At 40.2% G+C, this 18,380-nt stretch overlaps 1 protein-coding gene across 6 annotated transcripts in view; it reads left to right on the top strand.

The window, feature by feature from the left end:
* Positions 1-18,380, top strand: part of PRKCZ (protein kinase C zeta) — a 98,908-nt gene that overhangs the window by 56,266 nt on the left and 24,262 nt on the right. For all 6 annotated transcript variants that reach the window (XM_081201555.1, XM_081201556.1, XM_081201553.1 and 3 more), the window contains 2 exons: positions 7,940-8,025; positions 14,893-15,024. In XM_081201555.1, the coding sequence (XP_081057681.1) occupies positions 7,940-8,025; positions 14,893-15,024 (218 nt within the window). The remainder of the gene's footprint in view (positions 1-7,939; positions 8,026-14,892; positions 15,025-18,380) is intronic.

Below are 18,380 nucleotides of genomic sequence, written 5' to 3'. Positions count from 1 at the left end.
TGACAAATCATAAGTTGTAAACTGAAGAACAAACCATGATTACAGTTGTGGTTTGTCTGGGCAAGACATTGAGGTCACATTAGATAGCTCAATGAAGGTGTTAATCCAGTGTGTGGCAGACTCGAAAAGGGCAAATTATTTTCAAAGGAATTGAAAATAAACCAGCCAATATCATAATACTGTTGTGCAAATCTATGGTGTGACCACATTTGGAGTACTGTGTACAGTTCTGGTCACCTCACCTTAAACAGGATATTGTAGAGTTGGAAAATGTTTAGAAAAGGGCCATCAAAATGATCAAGGGGATGGAGTGACGTCCCTATGAAGAAAGGTTGCAGTGTTTGAGACTTTCTAGTTTAGAGAAAAGGTGACTGAGAGGTGACACGATACAAGGTTATAAAATTATGCATAGCCTGGGGAAAGTGGGCAGAGAAAGGTTTCTCTCTCTCCTAATAAAGTGGTATCTCGGGTTACATACGCTTCAGGTTACAGACTCCGCTAACACAGAAATAGTGCTTCAGGTTAAGAACTTTGCTTCAGGATGAGAACAGAAATTGTGCGGCGTCGGCAGCGGGAGGCCCCATTAGTTAAAGTGGTGCTTCAGGTTAAGAACAGTTTCAGGTTAAGAACAGACCTCCAGAACGAATTCAGTTCTTAACCCGAGGTACCACTGTACTGGAACCTGGAAACATCCAGAGAAGCTGAATGTTGGAAGATTTAGGACCGATAAAAGAAAATACTTCGCCATGCAGTACATAGCATAGCCAAACTATGGAACTCGTTCCCCCAGGAGGTAGTGATGGCCACCAGCTTGGATGGCTTTAAAAGAGGATTAGACAAATTAATGGAGGAGAGGGCTATCAGTTGCTACTAGCCATTATGGCTATGCTCTACTTCCACTGGTAGAGGCAGTAATGTTTGTGAATACCAGTTGTTCTGTTCCCTAGTTTCCCACAGATATCTCTGGTTGGCCAATGTGAGAACAGGAAGCTGGACTAGACACATCTTTGACGTGATCCAGCAGGCTGTCATTAAGTTATTATGTTCTTAACAGCTCCCCCACCAGACATTGTTGGACTACAGTTTTTGTCATCCCTGACCATTGGTCATACTAGCTGGGACTGATGGGAGTTTGAGTCCAACAGCGTCTTGTTTCTTCATCCCTGTCAGTTGGTGATGGTACTGATTGAATGATTCTCCCACAGTTGTGGACTAGGTCCAATGCACTTCTTGAAGTATCCATCAGCAATCCTTGGTAGTTCTTGCTCTACCTCATTTCTTCAAATCACTTTGCATAGCTTGTCTCTGTGGTTCTTACAACAGCCTTGTAAGCTGGGCCAATATTTATTCGCCTATTGCAAATGGAAGCCAGTGCCAAAGTGGTATCTTTCCAAAGATCACCCAGGATTGATGGCCAAGCTAAGCCAGAGGCTCTTAGTTAATTATTTTGACTATTATGTTGCATTATGCCAACTTAAAACAAAATATAGCATAAGGGCCTTTTTGGTGGCAGCACCCTTCACTTCCAAAGGAGGGGAAATAGTCCCATTATTTACATTTAGATGGGCAGTGTTAACATTCTTACAGCTTTTTGTGGTTTTAAAGTATGATTGAACACTGATCCTTTTGGTTTTGTTTTAGTTTTGATTTTTGTTACTTGGCAGTTTGTTCTTTGGGGATCTTTGTTTGGGCTGGAAAGTTGTATAACCCCCCCCCCCCAATAAAGTTAACCACTCCCCAAAATCTGAACTCTGAAGATTTTTTTCTTTAGTTATTAATTCTCTAGTTTTCGACAGGATTTGAAAGCATCTGAATTCTGCATGCTGCTTTAAGCATTTGCTTGAAGTCCTTTATTGGAATTAGCAATCTCTCCAACCAATGCCAGAATTCTGTCAACTCTGTTTAAAATCTTGAGTTTGAAGATATTTGCACTTAAGAGTCCCTGCCTCAAGGACATTTTTGTTATGAGCACTGGTATTTCAGCTGTGAGTTGCATTGAGCTGCTGGGGGAGGGGATCTTCAGTGGCCTTGAAATAGACATTTTGTTTGCCTTGGTCTCTCTTAAATGCATTGGTGTTTTTTTGTTTGAAACTTTTTTCCCAATGTTTGTTATACTAATTAAGACTTGTAGTCCTAATGTATTTTAAGGGCTTTGAAACACTGCACATTTTATTCCCAGCTCTGAGGTAATTCAAGAGATGCTGCCTTTTAAAGCACATTTACATAAGTGTTTAGTTGGTTCTGACTACATTTTAAGTTTTGTTTAAGAATTGCTACAGGATTATTCCATTTAAGGAGGCTCTGTCAAAATCAAAACCCTCCAGATCTTCATATGTGCCTCATTTAATTTAGGTAGCAGCAATCTAGAAGCTGCCACAGTTGTCCCTTTCTCTTTGTGCTGAGTCCCCTGGTGTTTTACTAAAACAAATGTAGTATTTTGGAACTGAATTATTGGGGTCTCCTACAAAAATGTGTAGGGCATTCCTACCTTCTCAGAGGAGTGCTCTTGTTCAGGACACCTGCCTGCCAGCCTGGAGAATGGAGTCTCGTAGTACTGTTCCCATCTCTTAAGGAGGGAATTTTTGTAGAAGAGGGTGCAGGAAAGGACAGGTGTTTCTTCACACCAAGACTTTCCTTATTGCTGTTCTAGAGGGGCTAGGATTGGGGTTAACTGCCTGATGCTGAGCATTTTATAGCAGATGAGATGTCTTGGAATGTTAAAAAGGAAATAGGTGTCCTTTCGCCATTCTTTCATTCCTTCTTCACTTCCCCTTTTCCTAGGATTCTTGTTATATACTGTAAAAGCAAGGATGGGGAATGTGTGGCCCTTCAAATCCCATACCGTTGGCCATGGTGGCTGAGGCTGATGGGAGTTGTAGTCCAGCAACATCTGGAGGGTGCCAGCTTGGGGAAGGCTGTTCTAGAGATTCCCCCCCTCCCCGAATTATAAAGAATGAAAAATGTCTTTTTAGAATTGCTTCTAAGCATTGTCTCATACATACTTTTTTGTGTCCTGCTTGTGTGTTTAATACTAGTTACCTATTTTGTTTTTAGGAATACTAGTTCCACATTGCAGCATTGGTGTGTGTCACATAGTTGGTTTCAAATGTATTATTTCAAACCTTGGGCATACAGTTCTTATAGAAACTACTACAATTTCTTATGAATATTCTAATAATAGATGTTGAAATAAAAACTCTCATCAAGGTTTGTTTTTCTTAAGGCCTTCAGCTTCTGACTGGTCAAGACAGACTAGGCTTGGATGCAGAAAGGGGAGATTTCTTCAAATGGAATTCTGTGTAATAAATGGGAAGGATCTGGTGCTTTCAGGCCAAAATAAAATCTCTGTGGGTAATGAATATTGGACATAATTCATGCAGTATGACTCTTGGGAACCAGGCAGAGGGCCTTCTCGGTAGTGGCGCCTTCCCTGTGGAACACCCTCCCACCAGATGTCAAAGAGAACAACAACTACCAGGCTTTTAGAAGACATCTGAAGGCAGCCCTGTTTCGGGAAGCTTTTAATGTTTGATGTATTATAGTATTTTAATATTCTTTTGGAAGCCGCCCAGAGTGCCTGGGGAAGCCCAGCCAGATGGGCGGGGTATAAATAATAAATTATTATTATTATTATTATTATTGGGCAAAACAGGCCTAATGAGACTTGTTTTGCTAAGTACTTTTAGAACAGTCACTTGCATCAATCTTCACTTGGAGGCTGCTAGAGTAGGGGCGTGGAAACTCAGACCTGGGGGCCAAATGCAGCCCTCTCTGTCTGGCCTTCAGGACTCTTCTCACACTTCCTCCCCCCCCCCCACACACACTATCACTCACTCACTCACTCACTCACTCCCCAGGCTACATCCATCTCACCAGCTTTGCCTCACTCACTTCTCAAGTACTTTTGCTTGGCAATAATGTGTCCTTGAGCTCTGATAATGCCTTCTGCTGGCCTGGGTGGAGCATAGAAAGAGACGTGTGTGAGTCGAAACTAGCCTACTGTAAAAAGGTAAAATGTGCTGTTGTTACTTCACTCACTTTTGCTTCTGTTTCTACTCTCCACAGGCGTTTATTTATATAACAGAATATATACACCACTTTATCAGTAATAGAATATAATAGTGTCAGAGCTGCTTCCAGATCCTAGCTCACAGAGGATCACGCTAGCCAGCGTTCACTTTATAAAAGTCTTTATTGAGTTACAGTTTCCATTCTCAAGCTGCTGCGTGCAGCTCTACGTCTTATGGGTTAGACCGGCGAAGCTACGTCTGAGTCTCCGCCTCCTGTACACCAGCTTAATACCCTAGCCTTACTCCACCTTTTCCGCCTGACCATTCTTCTCTGGGTCCCTCTGCCCCCCGCTGTCTCTTCCTTCCTGGACTCTTCTGACGCGGACCCCCCGGACCCTTCTGTCTCCTTGCGTCGGGCTTTAGGACCTGGCTCCCTTTCCGGGCTGCTTACTGCGCCACCTTCCTGTGCATTTGAACTTGGCGCGCGCACCCAACCTTCCACTTTCCGCTTAACCGTTTCTTCGCTCCCCGATGGAGGTGTGGCCACTCCTGACTCATGCCCTCCCCCCTGCTGCAAGCTGCCAGAGCTCGATACCTGGCGCCCTTCCTCTCCACTGCGCTCTGTTGGTGACGCTGGCCCCGATTTCCAACTGCTGCCCTCTGAGCCCCCTCTGGACCCTTCTTCCTGGTGTGTCCCCCTAGGCTCCCCCCCTTGCTCTGGCCACTGGCGCTCCTTTCTGTGAATCTTCTGATTCACTGGAAAGACTCGGAGATCTCGGGTCGTCGTCATCACTCATCTTTTCTTCGGCCTCCTCCCCCTCGCTCTCTGTTTCCTCCCTTGCCCTCGCCTCTGCTCCTGAACCCCTGACAAATAGAATATAAAATGTTCATAAAAATACCGATAAAATTAAATATTAAAAGCTAGTAAACCTAGTTTATCAACATATATGCAAAATCAGCAATTATTTTTAAAAACACATAGTAGAATTACATGGTTGGGTACACTTTTCTAAGCAAAACAGTTTTTAAAACTACCTAATATTAGTGGGCTGGCAATTCCTGGTAATCTGAAAGATCCATTTCTTGCAAAGAAAAAGTGGAGAAAAGAAGACCCAGGTAACTACCATCCGATTATCATGACATTGATTCCATGAAATGTCATCAAACAGATAAGTAAACAATCAGTCTACAAGCACTTAGATAAGGTTGTTGTGATTACAAAGACCCGGCATGGGTTTCTCAAAAACAAGTCATGCCAGATGAATCTCATCCCTTTTTTTAATAGAGTAACAAGTTGGTGGATCAGGGAAATTCTGTGGACATAGTGTATCTTGATTTCAGTAATGTGTTTGGCAAAGTATCCCATTATATTATTGTGGAGAAGCTGGTAAAATGTGGGCTGGACAAGGTAACTGTTAGGTGGATTTGTAGCCAGACCCAAAGAGTGCTAACTAATGGTTCCTCATCATTATGCCACAGAGTTCTGTCCTGGACCCATTGTTGTTCAATGTCTTTTTAAACAACTCCTTAACAGATTGGAGTTGGGTATGTTTAGCCGGGAAAAATGAAGACTGAGAGGAGAAATGATAGTCTTCAAATATCTAAAGAGCTGTCACATGGAAGATGGAGCAAGCTTGTTTTCTCCAGCTCCGGAGGCTAGGAGCAATGGTTTCAAGTTAAAAGAAAGGAAAATTTCATCCATTGGTTTTCTGTGTAATAATGTCTTTGCTGCTGATCTGTTTTTACTCATTGAATGTATTGATGATCTTTGCTTTTTAGTTAATCTGTTAGCTACCTTAGGAGTTTTGTAGACTGAAGGGCTGTGTTTATTTAAAATAAATCCTTTTTTCCACCCCTTCAGAGAAAGCAGAGCATGATGAGTGCTACTTTTCAAAGACAGTACCTTGTTTCAGCCGCCTACATTAACATTCTTAACCAGGACCCAAATGACCCAAGATGCTGCTTTGGTCTATTGTATTTCAAATGGCAACTCTTATGCACCATGAAAAACTGTTCTTAAAACGGAACAGACTCAAACTCTATTGTGAGATTACATATTTGAAGGGGTCCTGTTCAAGGAAAAATCCAAAAATTCCATATAAAAGTAGTTCTTCAAATCTTGACATGTATTAGCACTGTAGGACACGTTTCTAAAACATGAACATGGCACTTTCTGTGGTACTCAGTTGCTCATTCTGTTATCTCTTTTAAATCTAGTTTTTATCTCTACTTTTTACTTTTCATTCTTCAGGGAGTGGGAATTGGTTCTGAATTAGCCATAACCTAACTAAAACTGCTACACAGCCAAGTCTAAGTAAACTTGTTCAGAAAACAGTTTCTGCCTTAGGAAAGCTATAGATCTTTCATTAGTGGTGAAAATAGCTTTAGTGCATATTTTGAAAGCAAAGTAAAGCAGAAAACACTTTTTTTTAAAGTGCTAAATTCTTCAGATTGTCTCATCATATCAGTTTGGCTAGAGTGGCTGTGATCCCAAATAAGTTCTGTCAGCACAAATCTCATCTCAGAGGTTGTGGTTTATTATGTCAGGATATTTGAAGACCGCCCTCGTAAATAGATGAAATAATATTCAGCGTTCTCTGAGAAAGTCCAAGAACTCGTATGTACACTTTTTTTTAAGGAAAGCATTGAGCGGACTTCTTAAAATTTGTAACCTGAAAATTATTAAATAAGATGTAATTGTGTCTGTCTTAAGGCACAATTCAATTCCTACTGTAGCTCCCAACAACATGGCTTTTCCAGGAGCAACTTTTAAGTTTAAAAGTAAGGAGTGTGACTAATGAGTTTCACTTTTGCCACATCCTGCTACCTAGCCAAGTCACTAGCAACAGCTTTGTACACCTGACCTCTTCTCCTCTGCTTCCTTTTGGGAAATTGTAACTAGTTATTATACACTGCTGTTTGTGGGGTATGAGTAGAGCAGTACATCTTTCGTCCAGTGTGGACTGCTAGCGAGTCCTGCTCTTACAGCTGCCATCGCCTCTACTCCACCTTACCTCTGGGGTGGTAATTGTGAAGCTAGACATTTATTTACTCTGTTTATATCACCCCTTAAGGAGCCACATCATGTTCCTCATGTCTGCTTGTAATCCTGTGTGAAAGGCAATATATAGTCCATTGGGTAGCGTGTTCTGGACTCTGATCTCAATGGCCTTGGGCAAATCCTTACCTGTCAGACTCTGTTCCCTCTCTATAAAATGCCAGTAATAGTGACTTGCATCACAATTGTTGTGAAGATGAGTTATGACTATCAATCCAATTTCATCCTGGAAAGCGCAGGTGATGCAAAAATCTAACTTGCCACGGTATCTCTCTGAGTGGTCCTCATGTCCCTAAGGTTCCTTTGTCCTGGTTCTGTATTTTTAAAATTACTGTACAACTGAGAAAACACTTGAATTGTTCCCTCTTTATTTTTTTTAAAAAAGGAAGATCAAATAGTGACATCATCTTCTAGCATGGGGAAAATGGGAATCATAACTGTGCAAAGATTTGTATGGTTTGGTGTACTTCTTGCACTATCCTTTTAAGCTAACTTGTATCCTTGATGTTTTCATGAAAAGCTGGTACAGCAAGACTGCCATGATGAGGGTTAGCAAGGAATGCTGTTTCTTTAACCCAGTTATCTCTCTCCATCTCACCTGAGCTTGAAGCAGCAAGCAGTCACAGAACTGTAACAAGATTATAATCATGTGAGGGGAAACAGCAAGAGGGGGGGGGGATGGAGGAATGGGAGAGGCTGGGTCGGGGGAAGCATCTCCTCCAGATGCTTTTTGACAGCAGATTGTGTTACCAGCAATATTTAGCTGTGCGTGGATGTTCAGGAAAGCAAGATTAAGGCGCAACTTGCTCAATGTAGAGTGCGTGTGGTATTACTATGCTCCTGCTTTACACCTTTTTAATTTCCTTCTTAGAATCAATCTACCGACGTGGAGCCAGAAGATGGAGGAAGCTGTACAGAGTGAATGGGCATCTGTTCCAAGCCAAACGCTTTAACAGAGTGAGTACTGTTGCTTAAAAAAAAAAAAAGCCAAAAAGCCTTGGGAGTGGTGTGTGTATTGTATATCTGTGTGAGGTGCTGTGAATTATTATCCTTTCCTACTGGAAGCTTCCTATACTGGGGAAGAATAGGCAGAGATTTGGTTCATCTCAATTCAGTTTATGCAATATTACTGAATAAAAGGTCTTTGAATTCATTGTGGGGACAGTAATGTAGGATTAATTTCTCCTCTATGCATTTGAAAACTTGCCTTTTGTGTGTGTCTGTGTCCAAATAAATATTTTTCATGCTGCCTTTCCAGCCAGTCTGCATCGTGAATACTCCCCCTAAGCCTATTTATTGTCTTTCACCGTTTCCTTTTTCCTATTGTGTGTAGATTAGCGTTAAGATGCTTAGAATTCTCTTAAAATGCAGAGGAGCTAAATGGATATGACCTAATTAACGAAACCACAAATATTTTTATCTACTGAGCTGCAAACTCTACTGCATGTACTAAAGACACAGCCGTGTTAAGGGTCTGACTTCATCTATAAAAGCAAAGGAATCCAGAGACCCCTCCTTCCTTAACCCAGCCCATTATGCTGCAGCATGTATTCTCTACATAATACAGTCTTCTGAAGTTTTGTGAAAAATGTATGAGCAGGGGAGTGTTGGATTTTAGGTTAATTATAAGGATTGTCTGACTGTTGCTGCCTTGTGGGAAAGGCGGAGAGTTCTTTAATGGCTACACACACACACACACACACACACACACACACACACACTTATCTACATATGTATGTATACACGAACCCCTAATAAGCAGTGAGCAAAATCTTTCCTGATTATGGTCTTAATATCTAAGTGATATGATTCACAGATTACCGTATTTTTTGCACCATAACACTCACTTTTTTCCTCCTAAAAAGTAAGGGGAAATGTCTGTGCGTGTTATGGAGGGAATGCCTACGGGTGGCATGCCTACAGATTTTCCTCCTCTAAAAACTACGTGCGTGTTATGGTCGGGTGCGTGTTATAGAGCGAAAAATACGGTAATGTGGGGCTGTCATATGCCAATGCATTCTAATTTGAATATTAAGAGGTTTTAGGGGACAGTTAAACCAGAATTTTGGGATCAACAGTTTTTTATGAAGCACATAAAGCACAAAGCTCAACCTGAATGGTATGCAAAGTTTCAAAAGCTTGTGAATAGTACCAGTGTTCTCTGATGCTAAATGGAGGCCTAGTTAAAAATAGTCATGTAAAGGCTAATGCCCCTGACTCTACTATTATGAATTTTCAGACACACACACACACACACACACACACACAAACTTCTGCTTTGTGAGTACCTTCTGTACATCCATTTCAGTTCTGTCCTTACCTTAGAATAAGTTTCTTTTCTAGTAGAAAGATGTTTTAAAACATTTGTTACTTTTTATGATATGGGGGGGGGAGTGTTATAAAAAAGGGAGAGGAACATACAGTATACAAGGGCTTGGGCTTCTTTGAAAGCAAAGGGGCTTTCAAAAGCAGATTGTGAATATGGTAGGGCTAGAGTCTGCTGTTTAAAAGAAGCAAAGTCAAGAAGCGCACCATATGCATGCCAAATATTGGTAGCCATTTGGATCCCAGACCTATGAGTATGAGTACTCATATCCCAGATATGAGTATTTTTAATTGAAAGTTTGCTTAGAAATAAAATGGTATAGGGTTGTCTCCAAATACGGCATACTCAGAGTACACTCACTGAAATTAATGGAACTGTTAGCCATGATCATTAACTTCAGTGGCTCTTTTCTGAGTAGGACTAACATTGGATGCTACCCTGATTTTATTGTAACCAATACATTTTCTCATACTACTACATTCATGTGGGAATTCTGCCTCTTCTGCACACAAAAAATAAAGCTTGAGGTACCGTATTTTTCGCTCTATAAGACGCACCAGACCACAAGACGCACCTAGTTTTTGGAGGAGGAAGACAAGAAAAAAAATATTCTGAATCCCAGAAGCCAGAACAGCAAGAGGGGTCACTGTGCAGTGAAAGCAGCAATCCCTCTTGCTGTTCTGGCTTCTGTGATAGCTGCATAGCTTGCATTCGCTCCATAAGACGCACACACATTTTCCCTTACTTTTTAGGAGGGAAAAGGTGAGTCTTATAGAGCAAAAAATACGGTATATTAAAGAGTCTGCTTCAAGTAAAAGTGTGCATTTCATGCTGAAAGCCAAAACTTCTGCTTAATACTCTGTGTGCCATATATTGCGCAATATAAAACAAATAGCAGGTCTCACTCATTTGGGTAATGTACAGACTTGGGCCTTTCTCAGAATTGACCAAATGTACCGCAAGAATGTAAAAGAAAGATGTTTTTATCCCAAGCAGATGCATAGCTTTTTATGTTCTTTATTCCTTACAGTAAATATACCAAAACAGGTGCAGTTAATGGTTAAATTACACAATTTGCTATGCTATCAGATCATTGTTAAACTAAAGTAGCAGCACAAAACATGGTATTACAGCTACATTGCAGAAAGATTTAGCCTGTACACATGTTTAAGATCAAGGTGCAGGATAAGGATGAAGAACCTTGACCCTCCAGGTTCCAACCCACATCAGTCCTTATCAGTTTTGCCAATAGTCATACTGTATACCCCCTGTATGGGAGAAAAGGTTAGGAAGCCTGCATCTGTGAATGCAATCCTCTTCTAGTCATTTTTTATTCCACAAAATTTTGTTAGGTCTAGAGTTTCCTCGGGGTGACTTCTTGTGTGAACACTTTAAGCAGGAGTCCAGCAAGTGGAAAAAGCAAGCGTCTCTTCTCCAGCATAGATGCAGTGAATTCTACTGTGTAGACTGTAGGCCCTCCTCTTGTTGCAGTACCATTTAATAAGAAATAGGCAGGCAAGAAACTTTCATAAACTGAATATATTGTGTGTGTGTGTGTGTTTAGGCTGCTTGAAATAGAACCATGTGGATGCATCTCCTTGTGGCAAGCTATTTGTGTGAAACGTCTTCCTATAAAGCGTGGGCAATTTCAGTTTGCAGTGGTGCGGATGAAATCACCCGAACTGCATGGGGAGCTGCTTTCACACACATGGCTTGCTACAGAGTTGCTCCCACACAGCTCCATTTCAAGCGGCCGCCCACATGGTAAGTTGAATGTGTGAATTGGGCCATAGTAACGTCTAACAAGGCACAGAACTGCTTTCAGGGCTACTCAGTCAGGGGCTTCTGTTCCCATGATTGTCACTGTGGCCTGAAAATTAGGGTTTATTCTTCAGTGCAATGCGACAAATAGTAATACGCTTTTGATATTAGGTAGCTTAGTTACGTTTTTTAAATGCCCCCTATTATATATAATTTTCCTTTCTGCTATAAGTGTCAGCTGGTCTTTATTCTCATCCCAGGAAGTTGTAAAATAATGAAATTTAGTTTATTGTGAACCTTTCTACCCACACAGTGACACACCCCCCCTTTGCAAAGCTGAAATTCTTGACAATCCACTGTTCCATTTTAGAAAACATTTTGCTGGAGCACGTCTCATTTCTCAGTTGTTGTATCACACTCTTGGCCATTTCCACTCAGGAGTGCTGTTACTGGGTCATCCTATGTACTCTCTTTTTATAAGCCAATCACATTGTGAAGGGGAGTGATGGGTGAGTGTTTTAATTACAGAAGAGCTAGAGGGGTCCTTGCTCCTTTTTTTTTTTAGCTACTGTTCGAGAACAGCAGGAAATATATTTTGGCTAAAATTAGGAGTCAGGATGGTGGTTATAGATTTTGCTAAATGCCCACATATCCTCCCCTATTATTTGAGAACCAGATATGGGTGGGCTTACAAATCCAAATTCTTAATGCTAAGCCAGTTCAAGGTGTACACAGCCAATGGGTCTGATGTACAGTTTTTTTAAGCTGAAAATGGAGTTAGATTTATAAGTGTGACTTTGCAAGCAAAGTCAGGTTGGGTTCAGTGGCTACTGTGTTGAGTTATGGTGCAAGATTAAGTATTGACTTTCAGTTTGAATTAATTCCCTTCTAGGGAGAGCAATGTCAGATCTAATGATGAGGGTTTTGTTTTGTTTTTTAAGAGCATTTTAGATTTTGTAGAAGCAAGTTTTGTAGTTGGGAATATTTGGAGTATTTTAAACAAGGTAATGTGTTGGCACAACATAAAAAATAGTTGGTGTTGTGGAGATATCCTCCATAGATCTTCCCTATCCCTATAGCAGAGTTTGACTACACTGTGGTGCTTTGCTCTCAACTTGAATGTTTGTTTTGGGGGAAGGGAAGAGGTTAGTGATCAGACTGAATGTGAATGATAGTTGTATGTGTTTCCTTTAAGTTATAAAAATGAATTTATTATGCAAATACATCTTACTCTTATATGAGGCTTTCAGTGGTCTCCCATCTCTATTGCCAGCCAGGGCTAAACCTGCTAAGCTTCTGTAATGCTGCAATGTCTGGTTTTCTAAGACCACTTGTTGGGCCCCTGTGTATTTTTTAAGAAGTAGGACTAGTTCACACTTTCTAATTTTTTTGGATGGAGCAACTGGGGCTTACCGGAAATTGAAGGTTACAAATGCAGCCATATTGAAGCAGGCTTATGACAGCTGTTCTGTGGTTATATTTCTTTCTGCATGTTTAGATTATCTTGTTTCCAGAATATGATTGGAAGAAAATGGAAGTTGATAAGCTTTCCCCACCTTGTTTAAATGCCTTTTACAGGTGAATTATAACATTGGTTCATATTGACTGAAATATTGATTTGCCTGCCAGTAAAATGTTTATTGGAAATCCTGTTTTATTTTTTGCAAAGAAAAAAAAATTAGGCTCCTTGGCTTGATTCTCTCCCCCCCCCCCCGCAAAAAAAAGGCTCCAAGTGAAACACTTAGAGCAGGAGTTATTGGAACACTTTGGATAGAAAATCCTACTGCTGCTCTTTTTAAAGGAAGGATAACCCTATCATATTATTACAAAGAAACATTTAGAAATAAAACCTCTCCCCAAGTTCCTTTTAGGAATGCTTATTGTTTAGATATAGCCTGCACAAGATGGCTTTTCTTTGGCAACTTTCCTTCCACTTCTGGGGCAGAGGCAGCAAAGTAAACTGGATTATTCTCATTCCCAAGTCTTCTAACAAATTTGGAAGATTCTTTAGAGATGCTGTCTAATTTCACAAGTCAAATACTTCCCCTTTTGATATATTTTGCCTTAATAAAATGCCCCTCTTAATTTGAGGAACTCGGCACAGATCATATTTCTTTGATTCCTGAAGTACTATTGGGAATTGGATAGCATTTGATGTGCAGGAAGATAACACTTTTTTGAGCCTCAGCTGTGGCTGATAACCTTCCACTTCAGCTTTCTGTTAGGGTTTTCTCTGTTTTCTCACAGTGCTGCTCAAGTGTATGTAACATCTATGTGTGATTTGTTTATGAAGTATTAGTTCTTCTTTATCAGCTTTTAATCAGACAAATTAAACCAAGATGATACAGCTAAAAAATATTGAGGGGAAGAGAATCGAGCCTTAAAAGCCTTAAAAGGCCAATACACACATTTTTAAGTTTATCAATATAGTTCTACTGAGGCATAAATTTTCATTGAGCATCTTGCAAACCCAAGAATGGGGTGCTATTCACTTGTTCCACTGACCCGAAAAAAAAATAATGCAAGCAAATAGGCTCTTGAATGCTACAGCTTCATCTAATGCATCTCTCAATGCTTTGAATGAACTACTCATCCCTTCGTGATAGCAGGTTGTGCTCCTCATCTTTTGAAATCACTGCACAGTCATTGTTATCTTATTGTTCTTTTGCTAATGGAATACCCATTCTGATCTTTTGCCTTTGCATCATGAAAGAAAAAGGAAGTGTTTGTATGAAGGCATCAAAGCAGAGTGCCTCTTGCTGTAATGGTGGTAGATTTGTGAATGGTTTTGCATGTACACTATGAATTAGGGCACTGAAGGATGTACATTTGTGGGGACTGGTTTGAATCTTCCATGTGTATTAAGTGTGGGTCACTGAAATCAGGCCAGTAGCTTGGATGTACGGAGCTCCATAGTTGTACCTGAGAGCTTTGCACAAGCCAGGTGTTTGTTTTTACTTTGGCAAAAGTAATATTAACCCCAGAAGAGAAGCATTTTCAGTGAGGTGTTTAGTGTATCTGTTTTGTCCCATAGAAAGTACCTGACAGCACAAGCTTCTGTTTGCTATCATCAAGGAACGACCATAGCTTAGTGGTAGAGTTTCTGCTTTTTGTATGTAGAAGGTCCCAGGTTCAATCCCTGTTAAAATGTAGAATGCAAGAAAGAGGGAGCTCTGCCTGTGACCCTGGAGAGCTGCTGCCAGAGTATTGAGCTAGATTTATTTATTTTCAGTATGTTTATTCTGCTCTTCAGCCAAAAAGGCTCCTAGAGGAACTCACAGTTCAAGAAAAAACAAGACCATCTCTGCCCTCAGGCCTAAAGTCTAGAAAACATGTGACAAAAGGGATGGATCGATTGGGAGAGTAGCAGAAAAGCAAGCTTGAGTATCATTTCTTAAAGTTACAAGGTTCTTAAAGAGGACCATCTGGGACGGAAACAATTCAGCGAGAAAAGGAGCCAAAGGGTGTCTCAGGAGAGCCAGTGGAGTGGCCTGGCTTCCCATCTCTCCCTCTGCTGCTCCTGCTGAACAAATAATCTGCTCCCTAACTTTTCAGCTAGTGAAAGTTACGTATGAGAGCACCTATTATTAGTCCTATAGAAAGTTGTCAAATTGCACTTGTGAGCAATTTTTCAGTGTGCAAAATGCTTTAACCCCCCCCCTTTTTTTTTTTAATCTGGAAGATGTCTCTAAGTGAGTGTATCTGAAAGATGATTCATACTTTTTTTCCCCTCCTAGAGAGCATACTGTGGCCAGTGCAGTGAAAGGATATGGGGTCTCGGAAGGCAAGGCTACAAGTGTATCAACTGCAAATTGTTGGTCCATAAACGCTGTCACATTCTTGTCCCACTGACCTGCAAAAGGCATATGGTAAGTTTGGCTCCAGCACAAAGCTTTAGTGGGGCTGTGTACTTTTTTCATGTATGAAGGCTATACAGATGTGCAGTTCATTAGTTTTAAAAGATCAGGTGTTTGCAGCTGTGCCTTAAATATCTTGGGCCTATGTTTTACTTTATTCAGGTGCTTTGAGCTATTCTGAGTCCCTCATAATATAAAAGGCCTTTCACTAATATCATAAACATATATTCTCTTAAACTATGGGAATAAACTCCACTCCCATATCCTTTGCCATATTATGTAACCCTTACTAAATTATTTTAATTGGTAATCTCCCAATCCTTTCCATTGAGGTTGACTTGTAGTCCTGCTTTGATATGAGATGTTAAGCTCTTTAGAAAAGGATCTTGCCTTACCCTTACTTGAATCTATGCTCTTGTGCAAGCCATGCTCACTTCAAGAGAGTTTCTCCAGGATTAATAATACAGTATCTAATTCATTCATTCGTGTAAAATAGATATGTATGTATTTGCCTCCTGTATAGTCGGTTATTTCTGACAGGATCTTATTAGCGTCCTTGCTAACCCACATAAGAAACTATCCAGCCATAGCATTCACTCTGCTTAGGGTTTGTAAGCTTAAAATCAGAACCCGTTGGGAATTCATTCTTTCTAGATTAAAGATCCTTTGAATGCTTTTGGAGTTTGTTTCTTGTCTGTGCTTTCAGGACTTTCCTGCTACTTTAAATTGGTTCCAGGTTTTTGCAATTTAGATTTAAGAGGCTCTGTGCATTATATATTTGTCCCTGGAATAAAAGGAGCAATTAGAATTAGAAAATGCAAAAACTAAATGACATCTTTGTACATAAATGCAAAGCTTTATAAAGCATATGAAGTCAGGTTGGGTATAGAATGTCCCACTTAATAGCTCAAAAGGTGCCTGCAGTTACATGCAGTTGTAACAAAAGTCAAAGTTGAAAGTATTTGTTAACACGTGCTGAGGCAAGATCCTTTACATTGTAAACAAAAGTGGTTTTTGAAGCAAAGAATCCATCCTGTGGTAATTTAAATGCCACTTTCCCAGATGTTTGTCTTGGGAAATCCCAGGGAAAACGACATACTGCTGACATGGAAATTTATAGAACTTAATTTTAGATAAAATGTTATCTAAAAAAGGATGCTTTGGAATGGCACTTGAAAAATCTTCAGGTATGAGGATGGATTAGGCTCCATAGATAGGGCACATCTTTAATTTTGGCTTTGCACCTGCAGAGGTTTTGTTACGTCCATGAATGTGCATGTTCTAGAATGCAGCAAGCAGAGAGCCAAAGAGATGCAGGTTTGCTTGTAGGAGGGGGAATATTTTTAGCCAAAAATGTTTCTTTTTTATAATGCTTTTTATAAAGCATTTGAAAAAGGAAGTAAGTCAGCTTGTTGGCTTCTGTGACTCCTTGAGCAGAAAGAAAAAATAAATCCCCGTTAGTAAGCAAGATATCTTGTCAGCGCAGAGAGGTATTTTTTTTTCATAAAAATATCAGGTTGTGAATCTGGACTTTAAAAGGTTTTCATAATATTGAAACCATTGATTGAACAAGAATTTTCCTTGGGGGACAGAGGGATCCTAAATGGTCCTGTTCACACATTACAGGTGATGGGGGGCAGGGTTTTAAAAAAGTGGAGGAAATTATCAAACAGGAAAGAATTCCTGGAGTCATATGCTCCATTGTTGGAATATTGAAAGACAAGGGAAATTTAGGGACCTCTTTAAATTAAAGTATATATTGGAGGTTTGGTAATATACCTTGGAAAGATGTGTTTTTTGCACTTTTGAATCAAGGGTTTTAAAATGCTGTTTGCCATTTTGGCAAACAGGCTGAAAAGGGGGATACTTGCTTGTGTGAATACGGATAAGATGAATTTATACCAGAGTAAAATATTTTATTCATTATAGAGAGACTCATATAATGGGTTATGTTAATGACAAGAACAGGCCTGCATTATCCAGCTTTCCCATCCCATGTTTTGAAATATCCATGGAAACTCCTCAGTGTTTCGTATATTCTTGCTCTGAGGATCTGTAGGTGTGAATCGGATGCATGTTAAAATGTGTGTTCGGATGTGGATATCCTCCTTTGCACCATTATTTATTCATTTATTTAATGCATCTTTGTCTTGCCTTTCAGCTGTAAAAGGCTCCCACAATGTCTTACATCAATCCAGTAATAAGATTGTCTTTGCCCTCAGGTTTACATATAAAAGGCATGACACAAAAGGAGAAAAGACAGGGAGAGAGTAGGAAAGAAGCAAACTTGGGTGCTAGTTCTTAGTTACAGGGTTCTCTTTAGCAGGGAGAGGAAAATATAAGCTTGCTGCTGCAGCTGCTCCTCTGGCATATGAATGTGACCAGGTAGGTCTCCATCTTGCCACGATAGGAGGCAAAGAGACCTAACCTCCTAGTAGTCCTTGAGGCTGATAGCCCTACTAGCTAATGAATGGGGCCAGAGCAAGCTGCCCTTTTATCTGTGCAATCCCAGGGCAACTGTCTGCTGGAACACTCAGTAGGGTGCACATTCAGATGTGCGTCTCAGCTCTTAAACATTTGGCTACCTTGCACAAGTCTTTGTACGTTTAGTTGCCAGTAACGTTTTCCACAACAGAAAGTAAATTGGAACCAGAGCGGAGTTGGGCTCAGAATAAATGCCCCCATCACCAGAACTACAGTATTCGCCTTCACAGACCAAACCTGTTAGATAATGATATAATGATTAATTGAAGTCTACAAAACCCATGGCAAAAACTCATAGCAGATCTTGATAGGAGGCAAGATAATACCTATTTAAAGCACCATACAATGTGTGTTATCTACCTAATTTTCCTCCATGTAGGAAACTACCTATGTTCTGCAACATGTACACAGAGTTACACATGTTTGTCTCACATTAAACTACTGCTGTCTTTCCTCCATGAAGTGATACCATTTAGTGAAGGTGGATCCTTAGAAATCCTGAGATTTCAGCACCATTTTTCTGGTTTCCAAACCTACTTTTTGCAGTCGTGACTTAAATTTCTTTGTACAAAAAAATTGAGTTTTTTTTCAGCATATACAAGAACCTGCAAATGATACCCAAACATCTTGGGGTACACTAATATATTTTGAGAGTGCAGTCATGTCTCTTGGGCTTTTTTAAGCACCTCCCCCAAAATCTACACTCTTTCTTGCTGTACGCTGTTGCTATAATCTCATATGAGACAAGTTGAGAAATCTTTAATTCTGCAGGTTTTATTTTAAAAAGAGAATAAGTGTAAGGTTTGTTTCCATGCCTAGCTATATGCTAGTTAATTGGAGAAGCATACTGCAAGGGTGGGGGGAGTCTTCAGGGAGCATGCTAG

The sequence above is a fragment of the Podarcis bocagei genome, assembly GCF_964188305.1.
Source record: "Podarcis bocagei genome assembly, chromosome: 7".
Classification (NCBI taxonomy): Eukaryota; Metazoa; Chordata; class Lepidosauria; order Squamata; family Lacertidae; genus Podarcis; species Podarcis bocagei.
Note: the sequence above shows the minus strand (reverse complement) of the source record. Positions and strands in the feature narration are given on the sequence as shown.